Here is a 24290-nt window from a genome sequence, read left to right on the forward strand (position 1 = left end):
GCTAGGATCAGGGGTCAGTGTGATTGGTCAGGGGGTGGTGCTATAGGGGGTAGTATATAGGGCAGGTCAGAGGGGGGGTGGGCCATTCCTACCTGGACGGTGACTGTAATCGTTCCCGCCCGCCCGCCCTGATTGTGGATTCGACATCAATGAAGAAAAGAAGGAAGATCGTATTTGTCGCAGCGGCGGAAAGGAGGGGGGTGTCTGAAGGTGGGGGTTTGCACAGAGGAGAGGACGGAACCCAGTGCCGGAGCGGGTTACCTCTAGCGGTGCAATTGTTTGGTAAACGGGTCCTTGCTGGGTTGAGTCTCAGCGGGACATAGTGTGGGCAACATCTGGCTTGGGCTCTCGAGTCGGTGTGTTGCGGCTGAGGGTCAGGAGATGGGCTGATGTTGCAAAGAACATTTTGGTTAACCTTCAGGTACCCCCCCCCCTTCCTTTTCGGGGGTTCTTCAATGAAGAATTGTATTGTTACATGGCTTATGTTTCTGTTACGAATAAATGGGGCTGCTGTGGCCTTTATATCCAACGTCACGCAGTGTTTGTGTTTATTTTAGATAAGAACCCTAGGGGGTAGGGGGTTGTTGGGGAAGGTCAAAGGCCTTCAGTCAGACATTCCGGAGTCATGCATAACTTGCAAACTAAAATATATTGGAAGTACAAAACGAGAACTGCACACACGCATAAAAGAACATATATATGATGTAATACATAAAAAAACCTCTGGGGGCACATCTCAGTTATCAAAACATTTTATTAACAAACATCAAGGCACATTGGATACTTTGCGGGTGTATGGAATACAAAAAAATACAAAAGTCGCATAGAGGGGGTAACATGGAAAAACTTTTGCGTAAGAGAGAGGCCTGGTGGATATTCAAATTAAAAACCACCTTTCCCTGTGGTTTGAATCTCCGCAGGGATCTCATGATTTTCTATTAGGTGATAAAAACTAAAGCCTTGTCTTGCACTGCTTTTGGTGGGTGGGAAAAACAATCTTGTGCCCAATAAATCCATTGCCATATTGTTATAACATTGGTATATTGGCTTCAAAAATTAAAGGGGGAAACAAATATACATCAATGTTTATGTTATAATTCAAGAACCCACAGCCAAAGTTGTAACGTGCGTTTTTAATTTACACCACTTGTGATTTATGTAGCTATAGGCGTCACACTTATTTAGTTGTTGTGTGGGGAAAATAAAAAAAAAAAAATTTTCCCTCATGGTTGGAGATACTTGGCTCCCTCTGTGTGGTTGCAACAAATGCTAACTGCAGGGTGTGTTTTAGCCTCTTTGGAATAATTGTTGTAGTTTAACCCCTAATGTTAAAGCTGAGCGTCAGCTCATTACATATTTGGCTGTGGTATTTCTTTTCAAGCATACAAATTTACTAAAGTATGTTTCACAGACATCAATTGATAAATTTTTCCTGAGTAGGATGAAACTTATATAACAGATATCAAACCCTCTAGTTTAAACCTAACAGCCCCCACACAATATAAATCGAGCACTAATAAAGAAGGGCAGTGTGCATATATACATAGCCAAAACTCTTACTTGTGTTTTTAATTCACACCAAATTTATACCATCTGCCACTTCTGCGGTTATATTGCGTTGCATTCAATATGGCGCTTTGTGTTCTACCATAATATAGGATAACCATGTGTTTCTTTCATCGAAGCATAGTTTAAATAAAATAACAATTTAACCAAAAAAACAAAAAAAGTTTTTTCAAAAATTTGTTTCTTTTTTTCACAAATGCTAACTACAGGGTGTGTTTTAGCCCCTTGGAACAATTGTTGCAGTTTAACCCCTAATGTTAAAGCTGAAGGTCAGCTCATTATATATTTGGCTGTGGTAATAAAAAAAATTTTCAAGCATATAAATTTATTAAAGCATGTTTCATAGACATCAATTGATAAAAAAAAATTTCCTGAGTAGGATGAAACTTATATAACACAGATATTAAATCTTCTAGTTCAAACTTAACTGCCCCTACACAATATAAATCGAGCACTAATATAGAAGCAGTGTGCATGCATACATAGCCAAAACTCCTACTTGCGTTTTTAATTCACACCAAATTTACACCATCTGCGACTTGTGCGGTTATATTGCGTTACATTCAACATGGCGCTTTGTGTTCTACCATAATATAGAATAACCATGTGTTTTTTGCATTGAAGCATAGTTTAAATAATGATCTAACCAAAAGAAAAAAATAAAAAAAAAAAAAGAAAAGTTTTTGAATTTTTTTTTTTTTTTTTGTAATTAAAACAAACTTTTGACAATAAAAAATGAGGCTTCCTTCAAAGTATATAAATCTATTTGAGTTCATATATAAGCATTGAGGTACTCCGAAGTGCAGGAAGATCCACATAATATAGATATTAAACTTCCATGTCGAAACTTAAAAGCTTTTACATAGTATGACAACTGAGCACATATATAGAAGGGCAATATGTGTGCATATACATGGGGATATACAGGAGTAAATATGTTTGTAGAGAAAAGAGAAGGAGAAAGAAAAAAGGGAGGAAAAGAAAAAAAGAAAAAAATTCCGGTGTGCGCCATTTGTTGAGTGCATATTTATGTATTTAAATATGATATATTGGCACATATGTATGTGCATTAAACTTGAAGGTGTTATATCTGCACACACTGAATGGCGCACTGCAACTGGTTTGGTTATAAATGTATATATCTTCAAATCCAGAAAACCATTGAAAAATGTGTACTTTATTGTATTGTATTGTATTGTTTCATTGTTTTTTAATTGTATATGTATGTAATGTTTTTCATGGTAAAACCTATTTCGTGCATGTAAGGTGCTGAAGTAATTTAAACATCTGTTACATTGATTAGCATTTGCATATAAGCTTTGCAGCACCATCTATCCAGTATCATGATTAAGGGTGAGTGCTTTCACCTGAAACGCGTTGTGCTGGTCATGTCATTCTTTGTGTCTGCATGATAAAATAAAGACGTGATTTTTTTGCCTGAAGAGCTGGACATCCTCATCTTTTGCATTATTTTGGGCTGTGGCAGTGCCTGTCCGTGCTCCAGGACGAAATCAAGACTGAGCTTTTTCCACGGTGAGCTGATTCATACTATTGAAATTAAAATATAACTTGTAGTAAAAAAAAAAGAGAGAAGAAATAGACGTAAGACTAGAATAGAAAGAAAGAAGGGAGAGAGCATCCTGAAAGAAAGGGGAAGCTGACTGCAATACCTTATGAACCTGTATTTTTTTGTTTTCCTCTTTGTTAGTTTTTACCTGAGAAAAGGTGGTTTATGTTTATCATATAGAGCGGTTTATGAAGATTGAATAAACCATCTAACATTTAAATAGAAATGGTTCCTGTCTCTACCTCCATAAACACATTGTGAAAAACACCGATGGTAAAACCAGACATACAGACCATAACCTGAAGACACACTAATCCAAAACACTGACATCTGTTCCATTTTTTTCAGGTCCGTGTTTAAACAAGGACGTGTGAATGAGGCCTTATACATGAAGGAGACCTTATACATGAAGGAGACCTAGCGTCCCAGTGAGAGCCATAGTTTTATATATTTGACGATAGAAGACCCTGCATATTTGGGAGGCTTATTTTACCGCCATTTAGTCTTCCTCAGCCTGGTCTACTGTCCATATTTTATGAAACTGTTTTGTCTTTTAACTCTTGTTAATAACAGACTGACATTTTGCAGGATTTCCGCACTTTTGTTTTTGTTGAAAGAGTAAATGTAATTAAAATGCTCCTTATGTGATATAGAGAACAATCTTTCTTTTGGGTTTAGTATTGGACGCAAGAGCTGGTCTTTGGTGGGACTTTAGAGATTTTTTCACGCTTAACCTATATCTATATAGGGGTAGGAGGGTAGGTAGGAAAAGATGGTAAGCAGACAGATGTCTTGGGTGTAGACCAGCATTTCACCATTCTTATTTACCTGGTAATTGCTGGCAGGGGGGGATAAGACAATGTTCCCAGGTCAGTCTCTTATTCTTCATTGTGAAACACCAGGGTTTTATATCTTTATCTGGGTTCCTGAGGTATGAGAAAACATGATACTGTTACAAGTGTCTATGTTGCAGTCTGCACATTTACAATCCTGATTACTAGAAGAACATGGAGAACCTGATTGATGAGATTATCCTATCGTCATGGTAGGCATCCTATTAATTCAAAGACTAAACTGATCAGGAACCCTTTGAGTCTTTTACATCTAAACTAAAGTACTCAGCACTAGATGTATGTATGACTTACTACCAAAGTATCTTGTGGTAAATATCTCTAGAGAAGGTTTAAAGGAAACTCGTCATCAGGTTCTTCCTACCTAATCTGAGAACAGCAAAATGTAAAGACAGAGGACCTGATTCCAGCGATGTGTCACTTACTGAGCTACTTCTGTAGTTTTGATAAAAATCACTTTCATCGGCAAGAGATTATCCTTAGAGGACTAGTAAACCTGCTGTCATGTAATCCTCCATATTCATGAGCTCTGTATAACTCCACCCTCTTCACTAATTGGAAGCTTGCTGCCTATGCACAGTGTACATAGAAAGCAGCAATCAGTGGTGCAGATGGGTTATACAGAGCTCAACATTCAAAGCGCTGTTAAAGGGAACAAATCACCAGGAGTTTCCTATATACCTTAAAGCCAGTGCTATACTGGCTCTATTAGGCTGATTCTCTACATACCATTAGTAGTCAGCTTGGATGTTTAGGTTTTGAAACCCAAAAAAGTAAAGTTTATAAAATCATCAGCTTCTTCAGTGACAGCAGCTGTGGATCAGATAATATTTGGGGGGTATTCAGAGTTATCCCCTCCCCCTGTTTGAATTAGCATAAGCATTATACAAACGATTCACTTTTTACTTGTAGGACCTGTAGGAGGTCCTTCCCATGTGACCAGAAGGGGCGTGGCCTCAGCCAACAAAGCTGATACTATGAGGCAACATTTTTCTGTTGGCTGAGGCCCCGCCCCTTCTGGTCACATGGGTATGACCTCACACAGGTCCTGCAAGGGAAAAAGTGAATAATTTGTATAATACTTATGCTAATTCTAACAGGGGGAGGGTATAATTCTAAATACTCCCCAGATATTATCTGATCCTCAGCTGCTGTCACTCAAAAAGCTGCCGATTTTAAAAACTTTACTTTCTTGGGTTTCAAAACCTTTACATCCAAGCTGACCACTACAGTTATGTATAGAATCAGCCTGATAGTGCCAGAATAGCACTGGCTTTAGGTTATATACGAAAATAATGATGATTGGTTCCCTTTAAATCTATGAAAAACTGTGATTTTATGAAAACTACAGCAAGCAGCACAGTAAAGGGTTCTTTACACGCTGCGACATCGCTACTGATATATCGTCGGGGTTGCGTCGTTAGTGACGCACATCTGGCGCCGGTAGTGACTTCGCTGCGTGTGACACCAAGGAGCGACGATCAACGAGCGCAAAAGCGTTCAAAAATGGTGATCGTTGACACGTCGCTCCTTTCCTTAATATCGTTACTGCTACCACAGGAACGATGTTGTTCATCATTCCTGCGGCATCAAACATCGTCGCAGTGACGTCGCTATGACGCCGAACGCACCTCCCCATTGAAGGAGGGATTGTTCGGCGGTCACAGCGACGTCACTGACAAGGTATGTGCGTGTGACGCTGCCATAGCGATAATGTTCACTACGGCAGCGAGCACCAAATGTTGAACCAACGACTGGAGCGGGTGCAATCACGCTCGACATCGCTAGCGATGTCGCAGCGTGTAAATCACCCTTAAGTGACACATCACTGGAATCAGGAATAAACTACCTTTAATTTTTTCAGACACAGTACTATAAGTTCAGTTACCTGGCACGTGGGCCTTATAGCAGCTCCGTCCTTTGGAAGTAAATTAAGCTGTAGTATTAGATGCAGCCACAACCATATATAGGGAGGTCTATGTGATGAACAATGAATAAGTGCAGTCATTTGTAATGATTCCGCAGTACGCTTCTAGCATTACCTGCAGTAGGAGTGCGGTCCGATGCCATGTCTCTGTGCATGCTTTCCACTGAATGACGAAACCTCATGTTGTATGACGTCAGACTCCCAGTTTAAACAGGCTGTGCCAGATGCGGTGACATTTACTGTACCCCTGTAGCTGGTGCCATTGCCCTGGTAGCAAGTCTCTTTCTGATCTTAAATGAATATAAGCAGTTTTAAGAAAAGTAACGGAAAATAATGTAACTGCATATGTCATATTAATACTTACTTATTTCACAATACTCTCCCGAAAATCCAGGAGCACAGCCACAAACCTTGCTTTCTTTTAGTTTTATGCAGTGGCCACCATGAAGGCACGAGTTGTGATCACAATCTGAAAATCCACAGTAGCAGAAAAAATACTTTAGCACCAAATGAAGACATTTCTGAGTGTACAGTTATGGGTGGGGGGCTATCACGAGCCAACTACACCCCTGACACCCAATGAGGGGTTATTTTCATATTTTCTGTTTCTACAATTTGTCAATGTGACGCCCTGGGTAAGCCAGGGGTCACAGGTCATGACACCACCACACCCTACACCCCAGCTAGGTACATCAAGGCTAACCAAAAATCCTTGTTGCCTTCCTCCAGGGGCTGATGTCCACACCATGGGGTGGGCCAGGTGGTTGGCTCCGCCCACCGAGGAGTTCACAGCCCTGGAGGCGGGAGAACCAGGCAGTGGAGTTGAGTTTAGGGAGTGAAGTAGAAGGAAGTGGTAGAGGAGCTAGTGAGAAGAGTAAGAGTGACAGAAAAAGGAACAGTTAGAAAGCCTGAAGTTGGTCCGAGTGTGTGCCCCGGACTGAGACAGCAAGGTCAGCAGACGGCGGTGACTGTCTGCAGGGGAGGCTGCTTGGAGGTTGCCGGAAGGACCGTGGACGGGTGGTGGCCCGGCGGTACCGGAGCGGTGTACAAAGAGCAGTCAGCACCATTGGCAGGGGCCTTTCGGATCCCGGCAAGGCTAGGAGTCGCCGTGAATTTGCCAAATCCGTTAGTGAAGGGGACCTCTGGGTCTCCCAACAACCAAGTCCCGATTGAAGGCAACAGTCCAACCGTTGGACAGAGACACCGCCACCGCCAGGGCACCAGTTTCTCAGGGCCAGCGCCTGCAGGCAAAGTAGGGCTCCTCCGGCCCATAACCAAGTTGGGGAGCGGGTTACCGGTGGGAACCCATCGCTACCATCATCATCTCAGGTGCAGGAAAAGGGACCGTCACCGTCAACTACTGGGGAAAAGAAAGTGCAGCCGTCCGTGGTAACCGTCTTTCCAGCCGTGTGTTTTACCGAGAACTGTGTCACCGTCTCAGGCTGAGTGAGTACCACAGTGCCGTGAGGCACAGCGCTGCCCCCGCGTCCCTGCACCCCGTCAAGCCCTGCACCGGCCCCACCATCCCTCATCACCCACCTCATCACTGGGCCCCGGGACAACTACCCCCTACCCACGGAGGGGAGAACCAACAACTTTGCTGCTCCCTGTCATCGCTCCCGGGATCCCCATACAGAGCAGCGGTGGTGTCCACATAATCACCACAACCGTGGGTGGCGTCACGGACAATAAACTATCCCAAAATCCAATCCCCTTTCACTCACGGGCGAGGAGCACCGCTCGAGTCCCCGGGATCCGGCCCATCGCTCGAGCCACCGAGCAGCAGCAGGCCGCAGCAGCCGCGGCAGCCGGACCCGAGCAGTGGGAGAGCGCGGCGTCCCCTCCTCCGCCCGCGACATCAACATTCATGCAGCTACTGTAACTGTCCAAACCCCAAAATCTGTATACGTGTTTGTGTGTGCAACTCACTTTTTCCAGTGGTTTTTTTACACATTTTTCCTTTTTCGTGGCAGGTGCATTCTTCCAAAATCGGGGGTGTATACCTGAGCCACTTCTCCTTGGGTTCAAAATATTTCTGCAGCTTTTCATCAAAGCACTTGTCTAGGAGATACAGAGAACAGGTTTCTACTAATTTACTCTTCTTTCCACATAAATTTTAGCTGGACACACATGCAGTTTTTCAAGCCATTTCTCCTTGGGGTGTGTTCACATTGAGTTTTTTACATGGATTTGGAATCTGCATCAAAGTTCTTAAAAAAAACACAATTTACTCTGAAAAAAATTACTATTGACTTTAATGGGAAAGACAGCAAGGACGCGCATGGTGCTGGGGTTTTTCACTTAGAAGAAAATGTCACTTGTTGGAAAGTTCCTGCTTGAAAAAATATTCCAAAATTGCCTACAGATTCAATAATAACATAATAATTACATGTCCCATACACAAACGACACAAAACACATTTTTTTGTTCTTCACGACTATGTGCACCAGCATCTTTTTCTGTTGGATACTGCCCAGAATCTGCCTGACAAAGTGACCCATAAAATGAACATAATGCACAGCAATGTTAAAATGACACTGCTGTGCACATATTCCATTGTATGTTATGTTTTTCAACCGCTTCAGGGTTTGGAAACTCTTAGGCTGTGTCCGCACTTTGCGTCGCAGTTGCAGTTCAAAACGCATATTTTGGCAGAAATTGCTGTTGCCAAAGTTGCTTTTGACCATCAAAACGCGGTAAATACGCATGCGTATTTACCGCGTTTTAGCTGCGTTTTTAGCGCTTTTTACTTGCTTTTTCATTGTCTGAAGTCAGATGCGTTTTGAACACAAAGACACAACAAAATAAAGTTTTAACATACAAACACTATGAAAAAAGGGGAAAAAAAAGAAAAGACTTATAATTATTTAAATCATAACGAAAATAGTTATATTTAATGAAATTATAGCGGTATTATACTATTTTTGCCAAAATTGTCAATAATTAAATAATTTTCTTTATTTTAATTGTTGGACTTTGTGTGTGTGTAAAAGGACATATTATTCCATTATTTTGAAGTAAGAAAAGCATGCGTTTATGTATTCCAAAACGCATTGTTTCTGCAGCTAAAAAGCAGGTAAAACGCTGGAATTTTGATGTTTCTTGCATTGACTTCAATGTTAGCAAAACGCAGCTCAAATGGCAAAAACAATTGACATGCTGCTTCTTTGAACACTGAGTTTTTGCCACAAATTCTGCAAATTAAACGCTGCGTTTGGAAACGCAAAATGGGGACAAGAAATCCACATTTTCCATAGACTTTGCTGGAAAATCAAAACACATGCCTTTTGGCATGAAAACGCTGCAGTTCAAAACGGACCTAAAAAGCAGCTGAAACGCAAAGTGCAGACATAGCCTTAGCGGTTAAATGAAGTGACGTTCACTCTTCTGAAGCTGCCCGCTCTCTATACTCGCCAATGCGCCAATGAGTAAAATGCGAGAGAACAATGAAAAAACCGATGGCTTTTACCTGTAGTGGTTTTGCATGGGAAAACTGGGTGGTTGTGACTGCATCTAAAAGACGCTGTGGACTCATAAACTGAGATTTATTTTTAACGTGGACTTTAGAGCCAGAGTCTGGAGCCACGTGTAGAATATTGTAGTACTTCTTTGTGGCATGTGGAATTATGTGTGTGTTTATAACAGCTAATTTCCTTTCTTATGACCTATGAAAAATGTACAACATACAAGGCTTGTTCACTCCGGTCTTAAGGAGGAGACGTGCTGGAGTCAGTGGCGCCAGATTCATTCAGATGTGTATGAATTTTAGTGAATCAGGTGCATCTGAAGAGTGACTCGCCACAAAACTTACTGAATCAGGTAATTTAACAAGCAGTAAGAGGGTTCTGGTGGTCTATCGCCACTGCAAAACTAACTGGGGCCTCATTTATGAAAATTGCCTCACAGTAAGATCATTCTGGTGGTCTATCGCCACTGCAAAACTAACTGGGGCCTCATTTATGAAAATTGCCTCACAGTAAGATCATTCTGGTGGTCTATCGCCACTGCAAAACTAACTGGGGCCTCATTTATGAAAATTGCCTCACAGTAAGATCATTCTGGTTGTCTATAGCACTGCAAAAGTAACAGGAAGCATCATTTCTGAAAATTGCCCCATAGTAAGATTGTTCTGGTTAGCCTATAGCCACTGCAAAAAGTAACAAGGGCCTCATTTATGAAGATTGCCTCATAGTAAGATTATTCTGGTTGCCTATAGCCAATGCAAAAGTAACAGGGACCTCATTTATGAAAATTGCCTCACAGTAAGAGCATTCTGGTTGCCTATAGCCACTGCAAAAGTAACGTGGGCCTCATTTATGAAGATTGCCTCACAGTAAGATTGTTCTGGTTGCCTATAGCCATTGCAAAGTAACAGCATTAGGCTATGTGTCCACGTTGCTTTTTACCTGCTTTTTCAACTGCAGCATTTAATGCCAAAATGGATGTGTTCTGCTCTTCAAGCTTAGTCTGTGGGAATTTGGGTTTCTAAACCCCACTATGCAGTTCAAACTGCAGCCTTTTTGTGGCAGAAATTTGGGCAACCCAACCCAAATTCCCACAGACTAAGCTGAACATCCATTTTGGCATTAAACGCTGCAGTTGAAAAAGCAGGTAAAAAGCAGGTAAAAAGCAACATGGACACATAGCCTAAGCTGCTGTGGCGCCCTGGACAAGCCAGGACGTCACAGGTACTGCAACAACACACCCCACACCCCGGTTAGGCACATCAGTCACACACGCAAATCCTTGTTGCCTCCCTCCAGGGGCTGATGTCCATACCAGGTGGGGTGGAGCCAGGCGGTTGGCCCCACCCACTGAGGAGTTCACAGTCCTGGAGGCGGGAAAAGGAGGACAGAGAGAGAGAAAGGAGTTGAGAGTTGAGTGAGGTGGTAGTTGAGGAGCAAGAGCAGACTGAACGTGTCCGGGTACGTGGCCCGGGCACCCAAAAGCAAGGTTGGCAGACGTTGGTGACCATCTGCAGGAGAGGCCAATTGACGCATAACCGTAAGGACCGGGGACGGGCGGTGGCCCACCCGTACCAAACTGGGGAGCGAAGAGAAGCCAGCACCATTCGGCAGGGCCTACGGTCCCCGACCAGGCTTGGAGTCGCCGTTAAACCGGTCAAATCCATCAGCAACGGGAACCTCCGGGGTTTCCCAGCAGCAAAGACCCGACTGAAGGCAACCGCTCAACCGTGAAGGGAAATACAGCTACCGCCACAGCTAGAGTTCCCAGTTCCAGAGCCTGCGGGCAAAAAGGGGCTCCTCTGGCAAATACACTGCTCGGAAGCGGGTTACCGGTGGGAAGCCATCGGAGCCGAAAACACATCACAGGTGCAGGGAGAGACAGTCACCGCCAACCTACCGGGAGTGACCACCGCAGCCGGCTGCGGGACCCGTCCAACCAGCCGTTTGTTTTACCAGAGACTCCGTCTACGTTATTGGCTGAGTGAGTACCACCGTGCCGTCTGGCACCGCGCTGCCCCAGCGACCCTGCACCTCACCAAACCCCGCCATCCACCTTTCAGTCACCATCACCGGGCCCCGGGACCACCAAAACCCCCCTACCTACGGAGGGGAGAGAAACATCTCGGCTGCTCCCTGTCATTGCTCCCGGGATCCCCGTCCAGAGCAGCGGTGGTGTCCCCAACCTCACCACAAACCGTGGGTGGCGTCACGGACCGACTTCTAAAACCCCAAGAACTATTCCCCTTTCACTCACGGGCGAGGAGCGCCGCTCGAGTCCCCGGATGCGGCCCACCGCTCGAGCCACCGAGCAGCAGTAGCAGCAGCGCCGGACCCGAGCGTGGTGCGCGCAGCGTCCCCTCCCCGCCCGCGACAACTTGGTGTCACGAACAGGATCTTACCGTTCTACCGCCTGGTAGAAGTGCGCCTTGTGTCCCGCCGGAGGTGTCTGGCCGAAAATTTTCAGAAGCCGCCATCTTGGGAGTGAAAAGTTCCCCGCTCGAGCGTCTTCCCGAGCAGTGGAGGCGCGAAAGCCGAAGCTCCGCCCCTGAAGAGGAGGTGCCAGAAAGAAACCAAGGGGGGACGCGGATGGAGAGATGGCGGCGTCCTCGAATTGGAGCGCCGGAGCGCCCGCCACGGGAGCGTCTAAGCTCTGGGGGAACCGAGGTGGAGTAGCCTTTGAGGATTGCGGCCCGGGTGACCTCTCCGCTGGGACCGCTGCTTGGCTGGAGTGGGAGCTGGGCCGGTTCTGCTTGAAGGTGAGGGCGCAGAGCTTGCAGCAGCTGCTGGATTGGAAGGCAGAGATGCGTAGAATGATTGCCGTGGTGTGGGCCCGTGAGCAAGGGGCCGCTGCAGCAGTGACGCGTCGCGATCAGGCCACCCAAGCTCCTGAACCAGCCTTGATAGTATGGGAGCCGGGGGCCAGCACCGCAGCAGGAGGTTCAGAAAGAGTGCGGCTGATGGAAGAAGAGGTTCCGAGCACGCTGCTCCCGCCACCGTTTCCAACGGCGATCAGCAGTTCCGGGCTGCACTGCTTATGGAAGGAGAACCCGATGTACCGTCCGGTCCCTGAGTGGGCCGACCCCCTGCGGTGGTAGCCGCCCCAAAGTCAGCGATCCTCCGCTGTAAGTTGTCCCCGTTGGGACCACCAGTACCGTTGTTAAGTGAGTAAATGAATAAGTAACCGAATGATAAGAAAAGTAATAAACCGATGTTTATCTGATTTGCAACCGTGTTTGAACTGGCCGTTGCCGGCAACTAGTCCCCGTAGGGACTTTCTGCACCGTTTGCGTAAGAAACTGCTTACGGACACGCCCGAGAACTTGCAGGGCAATCACAAACTTGTGGCATGTAAATATATTTGCTTTATTCCGTGACCGCCTCCGGAGAAGCAGATTGGAGGAAGGGCCCGCAGCAGAGTAAGCTGGGGCCCGGTCACCACCTGGACTGGTGGCCATCCTCCGGGGGTCAGGGGTTCCCCATGGACGTGGGTCCCCAGAAAGGGACCGTACCCGCTCGGGCAGCCTGGTGATGGACTGGGGCAAGGGGTGCTGCCCATTTCTTAGGGACAGCGTCAGGGCCAGGTTGTTTGGGCGGGGGGAAGAGCGGAAGCCGTTACCGTTAATAAAATTGACTACCGATAGCAATGTTTAAGAAAGTGCCTCCCGTAAGGGAAGATTTATAATATGCTTATGTTTAAATGTTTTATATGTTTTTCCCCTTTTTCTACAGTTACAAAAATAAAACCCGTGATGGACGGGCAGCACGCGGACGGTCTGTGTTTAACCAAGGGGGAATGTGGCGCCCTGGACAAGCCAGGACGTCACAGGTACTGCAACAACACACCCCACACCCCGGTTAGGCACATCAGTCACACACGCAAATCCTTGTTGCCTCCCTCCAGGGGCTGATGTCCACACCAGGTGGGGTGGAGCCAGGCGGTTGGCCCCACCCACTGAGGAGTTCACAGTCCTGGAGGTGGGAAAAGGAGGGCAGAGAGAGAGAGAAAGGAGTTGAGAGTTGAGTGAGGTGGTAGTTGAGGAGCAAGAGCAGACTGACCGTGTCTGGGTACGTGGCCCGGGCACCCAAGAGCAAGGTTGGCAGACGGTGGTGACCGTCTGCAGGAGAGGCCGATTGACGCATAACCGTAAGGACCAGGGACGAGCGGTGGCCCGCCGGTACGGAACCGGGGAGCGAAGAGAAGCCAGCACCATTCGGCAGGGACTACGGACCCCGACCAGGCTTGGAGTCGCCGTTAAACCGGTCAAATCCGTCAGCGACGGGAACCTCCGGGTTTCCCAGCAGCAAAGACCCGACTGAAGGCAACCGCTCAACCGTGAAGGGAAATACAGCTACCGCCACAGCTAGAGTTCCCAGTTCCAGAGCCTGCGGGCAAAAAGGGGCTCCTCTGGCAAATACACCGCTGGGGAGCGGGTTACCGGTGGGAAGCCATCGGAGCCGAAAACACATCACAGGTGCAGGGAGAGACAGTCACCGCCAACCTACCGGGAGTGACCACCGCGGCCGGCTGCGGGACCCGTCCATCCAGCCGTTTGTTTTACCAGAGACTCAGTCTACGTTATTGGCTGAGTGAGTACCACCATGCCGTCTGGCACTGCGCTGCCCCCGCGACCCTGCACCTCACCAAACCCCGCCATCCACCTTTCAGTCACCATCACCGGGCCCCGGGACCACCAAAACCCCCCTACCCACGGAGGGGAGAGAAACATCTCGGCCACTCCCTGTCATCGCTCCCGGGATCCCCGTCCAGAGCAGCGGTGGTGTCCCCAACCTCACCACAAACCGTGGGTGGCGTCACAGACCGACTTCCCAAACCCCAAGAACTATTCCCCTTTCACTCACGGGCAAGGAGCGCCGCTCGAGTCCCCGGATCAAGCCCACCGCTCGAGCCACCGAGCAGCAGTAGCAGCAGTGCCGGACCAAAGCGTGGTGAGCACAGCGTCCCCTCCCCGCCCGCGACACTGCTAACACACTTTTTGCCCAAATGTGTTATATAGACAGTGAAGAAGCTCTGATGACTGTAGATTAACCGCTTAAATGATTGGTGGCTACCAACACAGTCGGAGACCTGCTGAAATCTGAGCTCAGTAAGTGAATCACGCTTTTATTATGTATTGCAACACTGTGGTATTACAATATAAGGTTATGAGAGATCAAACAATCACAGTATCAATACCCCTTTGTTATATATATGTGTGTGTTACACCTCGTGGCTCCCCTGGTGCAAGGAACGATGTGGTCTCCCATTCCTTGCCTGCCACGAGCCCTCCTGCTCAGCAGCGCCAAAGGTCTAGGAGATTACGCAATGTGCAGAGGATAGCTGCTCAGGGAAGCAGCAAAAGTTCTGTTATCCCTGCACATTGTGAAACCCCAGACCCCGCCTCTATGTCCCAGAGGCGGGAAGATGCGCATGTGCACCACGTGGCATGTTTTGATTCGCCCACTAACGTCACACGGCTTGATGATGCGCCGCAAGCCGATTACTTGGACATCAGTGAGGCTGATGACGTGGTAAACCCTGACTGGCCGGGCTGGGACGTCCTGGACTCTGATTGGCCCAAATCCGTCGTCAACCCCTCGCGCCCGCCTTTGGATGGAGCTGCACATTCTTAAAAGCTCCGCCTGCCAATATGGCGGCGCGCGACCGTTCTCTATTGTTGGGTGTCTGGCAGCGTGCTGCTACGCCACTGTTCAGGCATTTTGTCTACTTGTGGGCTTTGCCCTTACTGCCCAGGCAGTACCTTGTTGGTAGGCCGTGTTCCTGCCCTCGGTGAGCTCCTCCAAACTCACCTTGTTGTTACAGCACACGTGCGTGGGCACCGCTGTGCTACCCTCATGCCATGTTTCCGTGACTTCTGCGTGGGCACCACTGTGCCCCATTCCATACAACCCTCACGGGTTAGGGCGAGCCGGTGTATGCAGATCGCCTGTGACGTAACAGACGATCGTCAGCAGCAACCCGCTCACTCTTCAACCGTAGCAGCGGTCCCCTACACCGCACAGTGGACCTTGACCGGCGGAAGCTGTCTCTATACCATCTTGGCACGCTTCCCCGGGTCCCCCACGTAACATATATATATATATATATATATATAAATATATATATATATATATATATAAGATTAAATCTCCCTCTTTTACGTCTTCAAAAATAATGTTTGTTTTTTTTTAAACCATATTAGTATATTATTTTTAAAACTAATGCTTAATACTTAGTGGTCTGAAGTGTATTAGTTGATGTGTATGTGTGGCGCCCTGGACAAGCCAGGGGCCACAGGTAACTACACCATCACATACACCCTACACCCCGGTTAGGCACATCTAAGCCAGACACAAAACCCTTGTTGCCTCCCCCAGTGGTTGATGTCCACACCAGGGGGTGGAGCCAGGTGGTTGGTTTCCACCCACCAAGGAGTTCACAGTCCTGGAGGAGGGAAAAAGCAGAGTTGAGTTTTGACAGTGAAAGTGGAAGGAGGGAAAGTGAGCAGTAGTGAAGTGGCAAGAGAGCAGACTGAAGTGAGTCCGGGTGTGTGGCCCGGACGGAGCAGCAAGGTTGGCAGACGGTGGTGACCGTCTGCAGGAGTGGCCTATCGGAGTTTGCCGTAAGGACCGTGGACGGGCGGTGGCCCGGCGGTACCGGACCGGTACACAAGGAAAAGCCAGCACCATTGGCAGGGGCTTTTCGGACCCCTGCAAGGCTAGGAGTTGCCGTGAATTTGCCGAATCCGTTAGTGAAGGGGACCTCCTGGGTTTCCAAACAGTCAAGTCCCGACATAAGGCAACCGTCCAACCGTGAAGGGGAGACACCGCCACCGCCAAGGGCAACCGTTTCCCAGGGCCAGCGCCTGCGGGCAAAAGGGGCTCCTCCGGCCCACATCCAAGTCGGGGAGTGGGTTACCGGTGGGAACCCATAGGAATCAACATAGGACCTAGGTGCAGGGAGAGACAGTCATCACTAATCTACGGGGAAGAAACAACCGCAGCCGTCTGGGGGACCCATCCATCCAGCCGTGTGTTTTACCGAGAACTGTGTCATCGTCTCAGGCTGAGTGAGTACCCCCGTGCCGTACGGTACAGCGCTGCCCCTGCGACCCTGCACCTCACCAGGCCCCGCAACCCGCCTGCCATCATCCCTACCTACCCCATCACCGGGCCCCGGGACAACCAACCCCCTACCCACGGAGGGGAGAAATAACAACTCAGCTGCTCCCTGTCACCGCTCCCGGGATCCCCGTTCAGAGCAGCGGTGGTGTCACCAAAATCACCACAACCATGGGTGGCGTCACGGACAATAAATCCCCACAATCAAATCCCCTTTTTACTCACGGGCGAGGAGCGCCGCTCGAGTCCCCGGGATCCGGCCCACCGCTCGAGCCACCACTGAGCAGCAGCAGCGGCCGCAGCAGCAGCGGCAGCCGGACCCGAGCAGTGGGAGAGCGCAGCGTCCCCTCCTCCGCCCGCGACAACTTGGCGTCACGAACAGGATCTTACCGCTCTGCCGTCTGGTAGAGGTGCGCCTTGTTACCGCCGGAGGTGTCCGGCCGAAAAATTTCAGAAGCCGCCATCTTTGGCGCGAAAAGTTCCCGCTCGAGCGTCTCCTCGAGTAGTGGAGGCGCGAAGGCCAAAACCCCACCCTTGTAGAGGAGGGGCCGGAAAGAGGCTAAGGGAGACGAATGGCGGCTGGCCGCATGTGAGCGTGGCTATAAAAGCAGGGACACCAGGACCCTGTGGCCATCTTGCTGCTAGTTCCTGGAAAGCATCATTGCTGAGATGTCCGCTCCAGCTAACAACAGCGAGACCCCCGCGCCCGGCACAGCGGCGTGGATGGAGGACCGAACTGCCCCGCTGAGTCATCGTCTGCAAGCCCGGATGCAGCTCCTCCTGGAGGAGTGGGAGGCTGACATGGCAGACGTGGTGGCTGCTATGCGGAGATGCGAGGTGGAGGAAGATCTGGAGGAACGGGTAAGAGACCCACGTCCCTGTATTCCCAAGGGATCGGCCACTGCGGCTGAGGGGCCCGGCCTACACCCGTTCACCCTGCTGCCTACCCCGCTACCCGCGTTAGCCGCTGCCGCCCCGCCACTAGGCCCGCTACCTGTCCAACCAGTAGCGGTACCCTGCCCGTCCGCCCAAGCGAACCAACCGGCTGCAGACGCCCGGGACAGCCCTGAACTGCTTTCCCAGAGGCCACTGGAGCCGAGGCCCCTTAACGAAAATGTGTTGGAGGCCCCGGCAGTAATTGCGCCGGGTTCCGTGCCCGAGCCCGGGACGGTGGCGTGGATGAGAGCCAGAGTAGTTGAGTTCAACCAACGTCAACAGAATCAGATTTTCCAGATGATGGAGCAGTGGACCAGCGAGGTGGAAGCGCTGGTGGCGACTGTCCCGATGTATGCGATGGGAGCCGGCGTGATGGAGCCAACGGGTGACCCACGCCTCCATGTCCCACAGGGACCGGCCACTGCGGCTGGGGGGCCCGGTCCGGTCTCGGCTCTTGTATCGCCACTGCCATTACCTACGGGGCGTCCCAGTGTTGGTCAACCTGATCTGCTGCACCGTGCTACAACATTGGAGCCTGATGTGCCAAGGGCCGGGGACCTGGAAAATGCGGCACCCAGCGTCGAGCCCATCTCAGAGTTTGAGGGGGCAAGTGAGCGTCCCCGCTATGAAGGAGACCCGGTGGTTTTCTACACCCCGCGCACCGGTGGGAATGGATACCGGGCACCCCTGTCACAACAGGCATGTCAGTGCATGTTTGATATGCTGGTGGCGGAGGATGGGTCCGCCTCAGCTGAAGAATCAGGGTAAGGGCGGCGGAATGCCATTGTCACCGTCCCCGTTGGGACCACAAGAAAACTGTATGTGTTAAAAGTTTTGAAGTTTGAAAATGAAAATGAATAATTGCTGGAAAGTCATCTGATTTACTGCTGATTTGGAACCGGTCGTAGCCGGCAGCTGGTCCCCGTTGGGACCCCCCTTCACCTCTTTACATAGAAACTACTATGAACATGCCTGAGAACTTGCAAGGCAACCACAAACTTGTGGCCTGTAAATAATTATTTTGTTGCAGCTCCCACCGTTGCCGCCTCCGGAGAGACAGATTGGAGGAAGGGCCCGCAGTGGAGTAGGCTGGGGCCCAGCCACCACCGGAACCGGTGGCAATCCTCTGGGGGTTTCAGGGGCTCCCCATGGACGTGGGTCCCCTGAAAAGGACAGAACCCGCTCGGGCAACTTGTGCAGGACTGGGGGTCAAGGGGTGCTGCCTGTTTGCTTAGGGGCAGCATCAGGGCCAGGTTGCTTGGGTGGGAGAGAGCGGAAGCCGTAACCGTTTACCGTTGCAACGTTTAAGTAAGAGTACCTCCCGATGTGGGAAGATGTTATTTTAATTGTATGTCTGTTACCGTTATTTATATCTTTTTCAGTTGGTGAAAATAAAACCGGTGATGGACGGGCAGCCCGCAGACGGTCTGCATTTTGCTAAGGGGGAATGTGGCGCCCTGGACAAGCCAGGGGCCACAGGTAACTACACCACCACACCCTACACCCCGGTTAGGCACATCTAGGCCAGACACAAAACCCTTGTTGCCTCCCCCAGGGGCTGATGTCCACACCAGGGGGTGGAGCCAGGCGGTTGGTCTCCACCCACCAAGGAGTTCACAGTCCTGGAGGAGGGAAAAAACAGAGTTGAGTTTTGACAGTGAAAGTGGAAGGAGGGAAAGTGAGCAGTAGTGAAGTGGCAAGAGAGCAGACTGAAGTGAGTCCGGGTGTATTGCCCGGACAAAGCAGCAAGGTTGGCAGACGGTGGTGACCGCCTGCAGGAGTGGCCTATCGGAGTTTGCCGTAAGGACCGTGGACGGGCGGTGGCCCGGCGGTACCGGACCGGTACACAAGGAGAAGCCAGCACCATTGGCAGGGGCTTTTCGGACCCCGGCAAGGCTAGGAGTCGCCGTGAATTTGCCGAATCCGTTAGTGAAGGGGACCTCCTGGGTTTCCAAACAGTCAAGTCCCGACATAAGGCAACCGTCCAACCGTGAAGGGGAGACACCGCCACCGCCAAGGGCAACCGTTTCCCAGGGCCAGCGCCTGCGGGCAAAAGGGGCTCATCCAGCCCACATCCAAGTCGGGGAGCGGGTTACCGGTGGGAACCCATCGGAATCAACATAGAACCTAGGTGTAGGGAGAGACAGTCATCACTAACCTACGGGGAAGAAACAACCGCAGCCGTCTGGGGGACCCGTCCATCCAGCCGTGTGTTTTACCGAGAACTGTGTCATCGTCTCAGGCTGAGTGAGTACCCCCGTGCCGTACGGCACAGCGCTGCCCCTGCGACCCTGCACCTCACCAGGCCCCGCAACCCGCCTGCCATCATCCCTACCTACCCCATCACTGGGCCCCGGGACAACCAACCCCCTACCCACGGAGGGGAGAAATAACAACTCAGCTGCTCCCTGTCACCGCTCCCGGGATCCCCATTCAGAGCAGCGGTGGTGTCACCAAAATCACCACAACCGTGGATGGCGTCACGGACAATAAATCCCCACAATCAAATCCCCTTTTCACTCACGGGCGAGGAGCGCCGCTCGAGTCCCCGGGATCCGGCCCACCGCTCGAGCCACCACCGAGCAGCAGCAGCGGCCGCAGCAGCAGCGGCAGCCGGACCCGAGCAGTGGGAGAGCGCAGCGTCCCCTCCTCCGCCCGCGACATATGTCTATAATGAAGAGGGTGACCTAATGATATTAACATCCTGTCAAATTAACTAATATTTTTTCTATACCAAACCTATTTTTTTTATTATTATTATTATTAGTGATGAGCGAATACTAAATATTCAGGCTTGGGTTATTCATAGTATTATTCCAGTATTTGTCACGAATAACAACATTTTTCTGTGAAATCTTCAAAGAAAGCATCTATTTGTCGTGCAAAAAAATGCATGGTTCTACAGCTCCAGCAAAATGGATGAGGTTCATAGAAATCCGATGCTCATTGTGCTTCTTTATTCAACACAAACTCCTGCGTCAGTCTCCCTTCTTTGATATATTAGATTGCTCTTGGGAGTTTGTGGATTAGGGAACATTCCCTTAATAATTAGTTTGACCCCAAAATATTGTTGTGCTATATTCATCTTTATGTAGAGTAACAATTCTTTTTCAGATCCTCAGAGATTTCTTTGCCATGAGGAGCCATGCTGAACTTCCAGTGACCAGTATGAGAGCGTGTGAACGATAACAGCAAATTTAACATGCCTACTCCCCATTCACAGGGTGAAAAGTGTATAAAAAATAGTCCAATATTCATCCAGAGAAAAAAAATCACCTGTATTGTCATTCATATACAATCTGTGTGGCATTTGTTATTATACAGTTATTGAAATTTGGAACAAATACAGATTCCTATGTTAAAGAATTACAATGTATCAGTAAAAATCAGATGCTATATAGACTTAAAGGGGTGGTTCACTACTCCCCTTTAGTGGCCACATCACTGTAAAACTCATAGGGAAGGCTTTTTGTCAATTACCTTGTGTAGTACATTCTGCTTCTGAGCGGCACTATTGCGGTCCACTCATCCCCATCACGTGACCCCCGCGCTCCGTGACCTGTGAGATCCGGTGATGTCACGTCAACTTCCAGTTGACCCGACAGCACCGCGGCCGGCCCCAGTCTCCCTGAGTGACTTGACTGTGGGCGGAATTTCACCGCTCATCACAGCCCAGCATCGCTCCTGCTTGCAGCGCTGTGCAGTGAAGGAGAGAGAGTGCGAGATGCTGGGCTGCGATGAGTGGAAAAACACCGCCCACAGCCCAGTCACTCAGGGAGACTGGGGCCGGCCTTGGTGATATTTGGTCAACTGGAAGTTGACATGACATCACCGGGTCTCAGAGGTCACGGAGCCCATGGGTGACGTGATGGGTGACGTGATGAGGATGAAAGGACTGCAATAGCACCATTCAAGGTCAGAATGTGCTACACAAGGTTTTTGGAAAAAGCCTTCCATATGAGTTTTACAGCGATGTGGCCACTAATGGTGAGTAGTGAACCACCCCTTTAAATTGTCAAGTCTCATCCAAAATATGGAAAAGACTAGTGCATCATGCTTTTTTTTCATGATTGCATTTCATCCGTGTGAAAAAGGGTCATCTGAACAGCCAAAACATTGGTCTGATTGCTGTACATTTTTACCAGTAGAAAGCACTGTAACCAAAAATGCGGCTGCACGAGCCTTAGGGTATGTATCCAGTGTGTCATTTTTAAAGCAGAAGACACTTCAGGATTCGGTCTTTTCTCTGGTTTTCTAGAATTTTTATTTAATTCTTTTTGGTGCAAAAACACTGGCATCGTACTCAAAATAACAACATCTGGGTGATTTTTTAGCCTTCCCGTTGACTTCTATTGTAAACTATTGTGTGTCTTCCTATCAGAAAACGCTTAAAAAAGTACACTGCTTCTATTAAATGCATGGCATCTTTTGAAAGCCTAAAAATTAAAACTGTGTTCAAAAGCCTAAATATATGAACAGCAAGATGTTTTTACATAGAAATGAATAGTTCCCTTTTTTTAGCAATTTGTCACACCCAAACAATTGCAGCAAAAGATGCCATGTAGACATACTCTTAAGCCTGCTTTACATGTTACGATTCTGCATATGATATCGTATGCGATCGTAACCGCCCCCATCGTATGTGCGGCACGTTCAATTTTGTTGAATGTGCCGCACAAACGATTAACCCCCGTCACACGTACTTACCCGTCCATACGACCTCGATGTGGGCGGCGAATGTCTACTTCCTGGAGTGGGAGGGACGTTCAGCGTCACATCGACGTCACGCAGCAGCCGGCCAATAGAAGCGGAGGGGCGGAGCTGAGCGGGACGTAAACATCCCGCCCACCTCCTTCCTTCCGCATTGCTGGCCGGGAGCCGCGGGACGCAGGTAAGATCTGTTCATCGTTCCCGGGGTGTCACACACTGCGATGTGTGCTACCCCGGGTACGATGAACAACCTCACGTTCAATTCCTGAGGAATGAACGACGTGCATGGGATGAACGTTTTACCGTTCAATCGCAATCGCACGTACCTGTCACACACTGCAATGTACCTTACGATGCCGGATGTGCGTCACTTACAACGTGACCCCGCCGACACATCGTAAGATATATTGTAGTGTGTAAAGCGGGCTTTAATACTGCCAATATTTCCTTATGGTATCTTTACTGACATTCCTTATAATCAGATATCTCCTCCATTCTCAATGGTACAGGTTCATTTTAACATCTCAGATTTCAAAGAAGATTTTCTCCTTACCTTTCTTGCAATCCTTGCCTGTGTATGGCTCATTGCATATACAGTTGTAACCCCTTAAAGCCCTTTCACACACACCTCTTGGCTCACACGGGTTGTTCTCACAATGATCTGTAAAAAGAAAATATATACTGGCATTTATGCAACAATAAAATCAGATTCTTAAATGACTTTGCTTAAATACTGAAAGTTATATATTCTCCATTTTATCATCACGTCATATAATATTTTTAATACATCTTTATAGTGGTAGGAACCCCATTTTTATACACAGCTCTATCTCCTGTATAGACACAGATATACAAGAAAGCATACTGTTTAGTACAGAAGCCTGTCAACATGGGTACTTGGAAGCACCACTGCTGTGACCTGCATATAATTTATAACATATTTTGTTATTCAGAAAGACAAGATGGACAGTAGTGTGAGCAGTCTCTTCCTACTTGAGCACCCCTTGTATCTCCAGAATCAGATCAGATAGCAGCAGTATGAGTATCCCCTTAGAACCTCAGCCCCTCTGTTATCCCCATTATTAGATCAAATAAATAAGGCAGACAGCAGGGTAAGAGACCTCTTCTTATTTGACCAATTTTGGTATATCCAGTATTAGATCATAAAGACAGGGTAGACAGCAGTGTGAGAAACCTCTTCTAACCTCAGTACCCCTGGTATAGCCAGCATTAGATCAGATAAACCTGGTAGACAGGAGTGTGAGCAGTCTCTTCTTACCTCAGCAACTCTGAGATCTCTAATATTAAATCAGAAAAATAAGGTGATCAGCAGTGTGAGCAGTCTCTTCTTACCTCAGCACTCTTAGTATCCTCAGTATTAGATCAGAAATACAGACTGGAAAGCAATTTTCTACCTCAGCACTCCTGATATTTTCAGTTTTGAATCAGATAAACATAGTGGTCATTAATACTCAAAAAAGGAGGATCATATAGGATCCATCAAACACAGAGCAAAACACCAGGGTAAAAGTAATCATTCTATTAATTATATATTAAAAAGACATATATTAAAATTAAGAGGAACGTCACAGAAAATATGAGGGACCTGAGAAAAGGCACAAAGATATATACAATGCTATAAAATCCAAAAGTAAAGTCACAAATATGCTATCTCTCAAAATAGTTTATATAAATACATAGTTCAACATGAATTCCACATAAATCAAATCACATAAAAATAAATATATGCATATCTGTCAACTGCATTGTATGTATATAAATCCAAGATAATAACCACAGTCAGAAGATACAGACATGAGTCAATGTTAAACAAGAGGTATATAGTAATAATATAAGTGGTCATATCACACATAACCACTAGATGGCATAACTGATCTATATATGAGAACAGGTCTCAGTAAATGCAGGCAATGCAGCAAGCCGTAACAATAGATCAGTTAAGGAATGTCCACCATTACCAACAGTATAATCTTATATGAATACTATTTACCTCTTGTTTAACATTGATTTAACATTGATTCATGTCTATCTTCTGACTGTGGTTGGATTTATCTTGGATTTATATATATATGCAATGCACTTCACAGATATGCATATATTTATTTTTTTGTGATTTGATTTATATG

General features: G+C 48.1%; 1 protein-coding gene across 1 annotated transcript in view; it reads right to left on the minus strand.

Annotated features, from left to right (window-relative positions):
* Nucleotides 1-24290, minus strand: part of F12 (coagulation factor XII) — a 149279-nt gene that overhangs the window by 29794 nt on the left and 95195 nt on the right. Inside the window, exons 5-9 of the mRNA XM_075343391.1 lie at nt 22697-22804; nt 7841-7972; nt 6276-6380; nt 6027-6201; nt 3962-4059 (exon numbers count right to left, since the gene is read on the minus strand). Of these exons, the coding sequence (XP_075199506.1) occupies nt 3962-4059; nt 6027-6201; nt 6276-6380; nt 7841-7972; nt 22697-22804 (618 nt within the window). The remainder of the gene's footprint in view (nt 1-3961; nt 4060-6026; nt 6202-6275; nt 6381-7840; nt 7973-22696; nt 22805-24290) is intronic.

This window comes from Anomaloglossus baeobatrachus, chromosome 4 (assembly GCF_048569485.1).
Source record: "Anomaloglossus baeobatrachus isolate aAnoBae1 chromosome 4, aAnoBae1.hap1, whole genome shotgun sequence".
NCBI lineage: Eukaryota > Metazoa > Chordata > Amphibia > Anura > Aromobatidae > Anomaloglossus > Anomaloglossus baeobatrachus.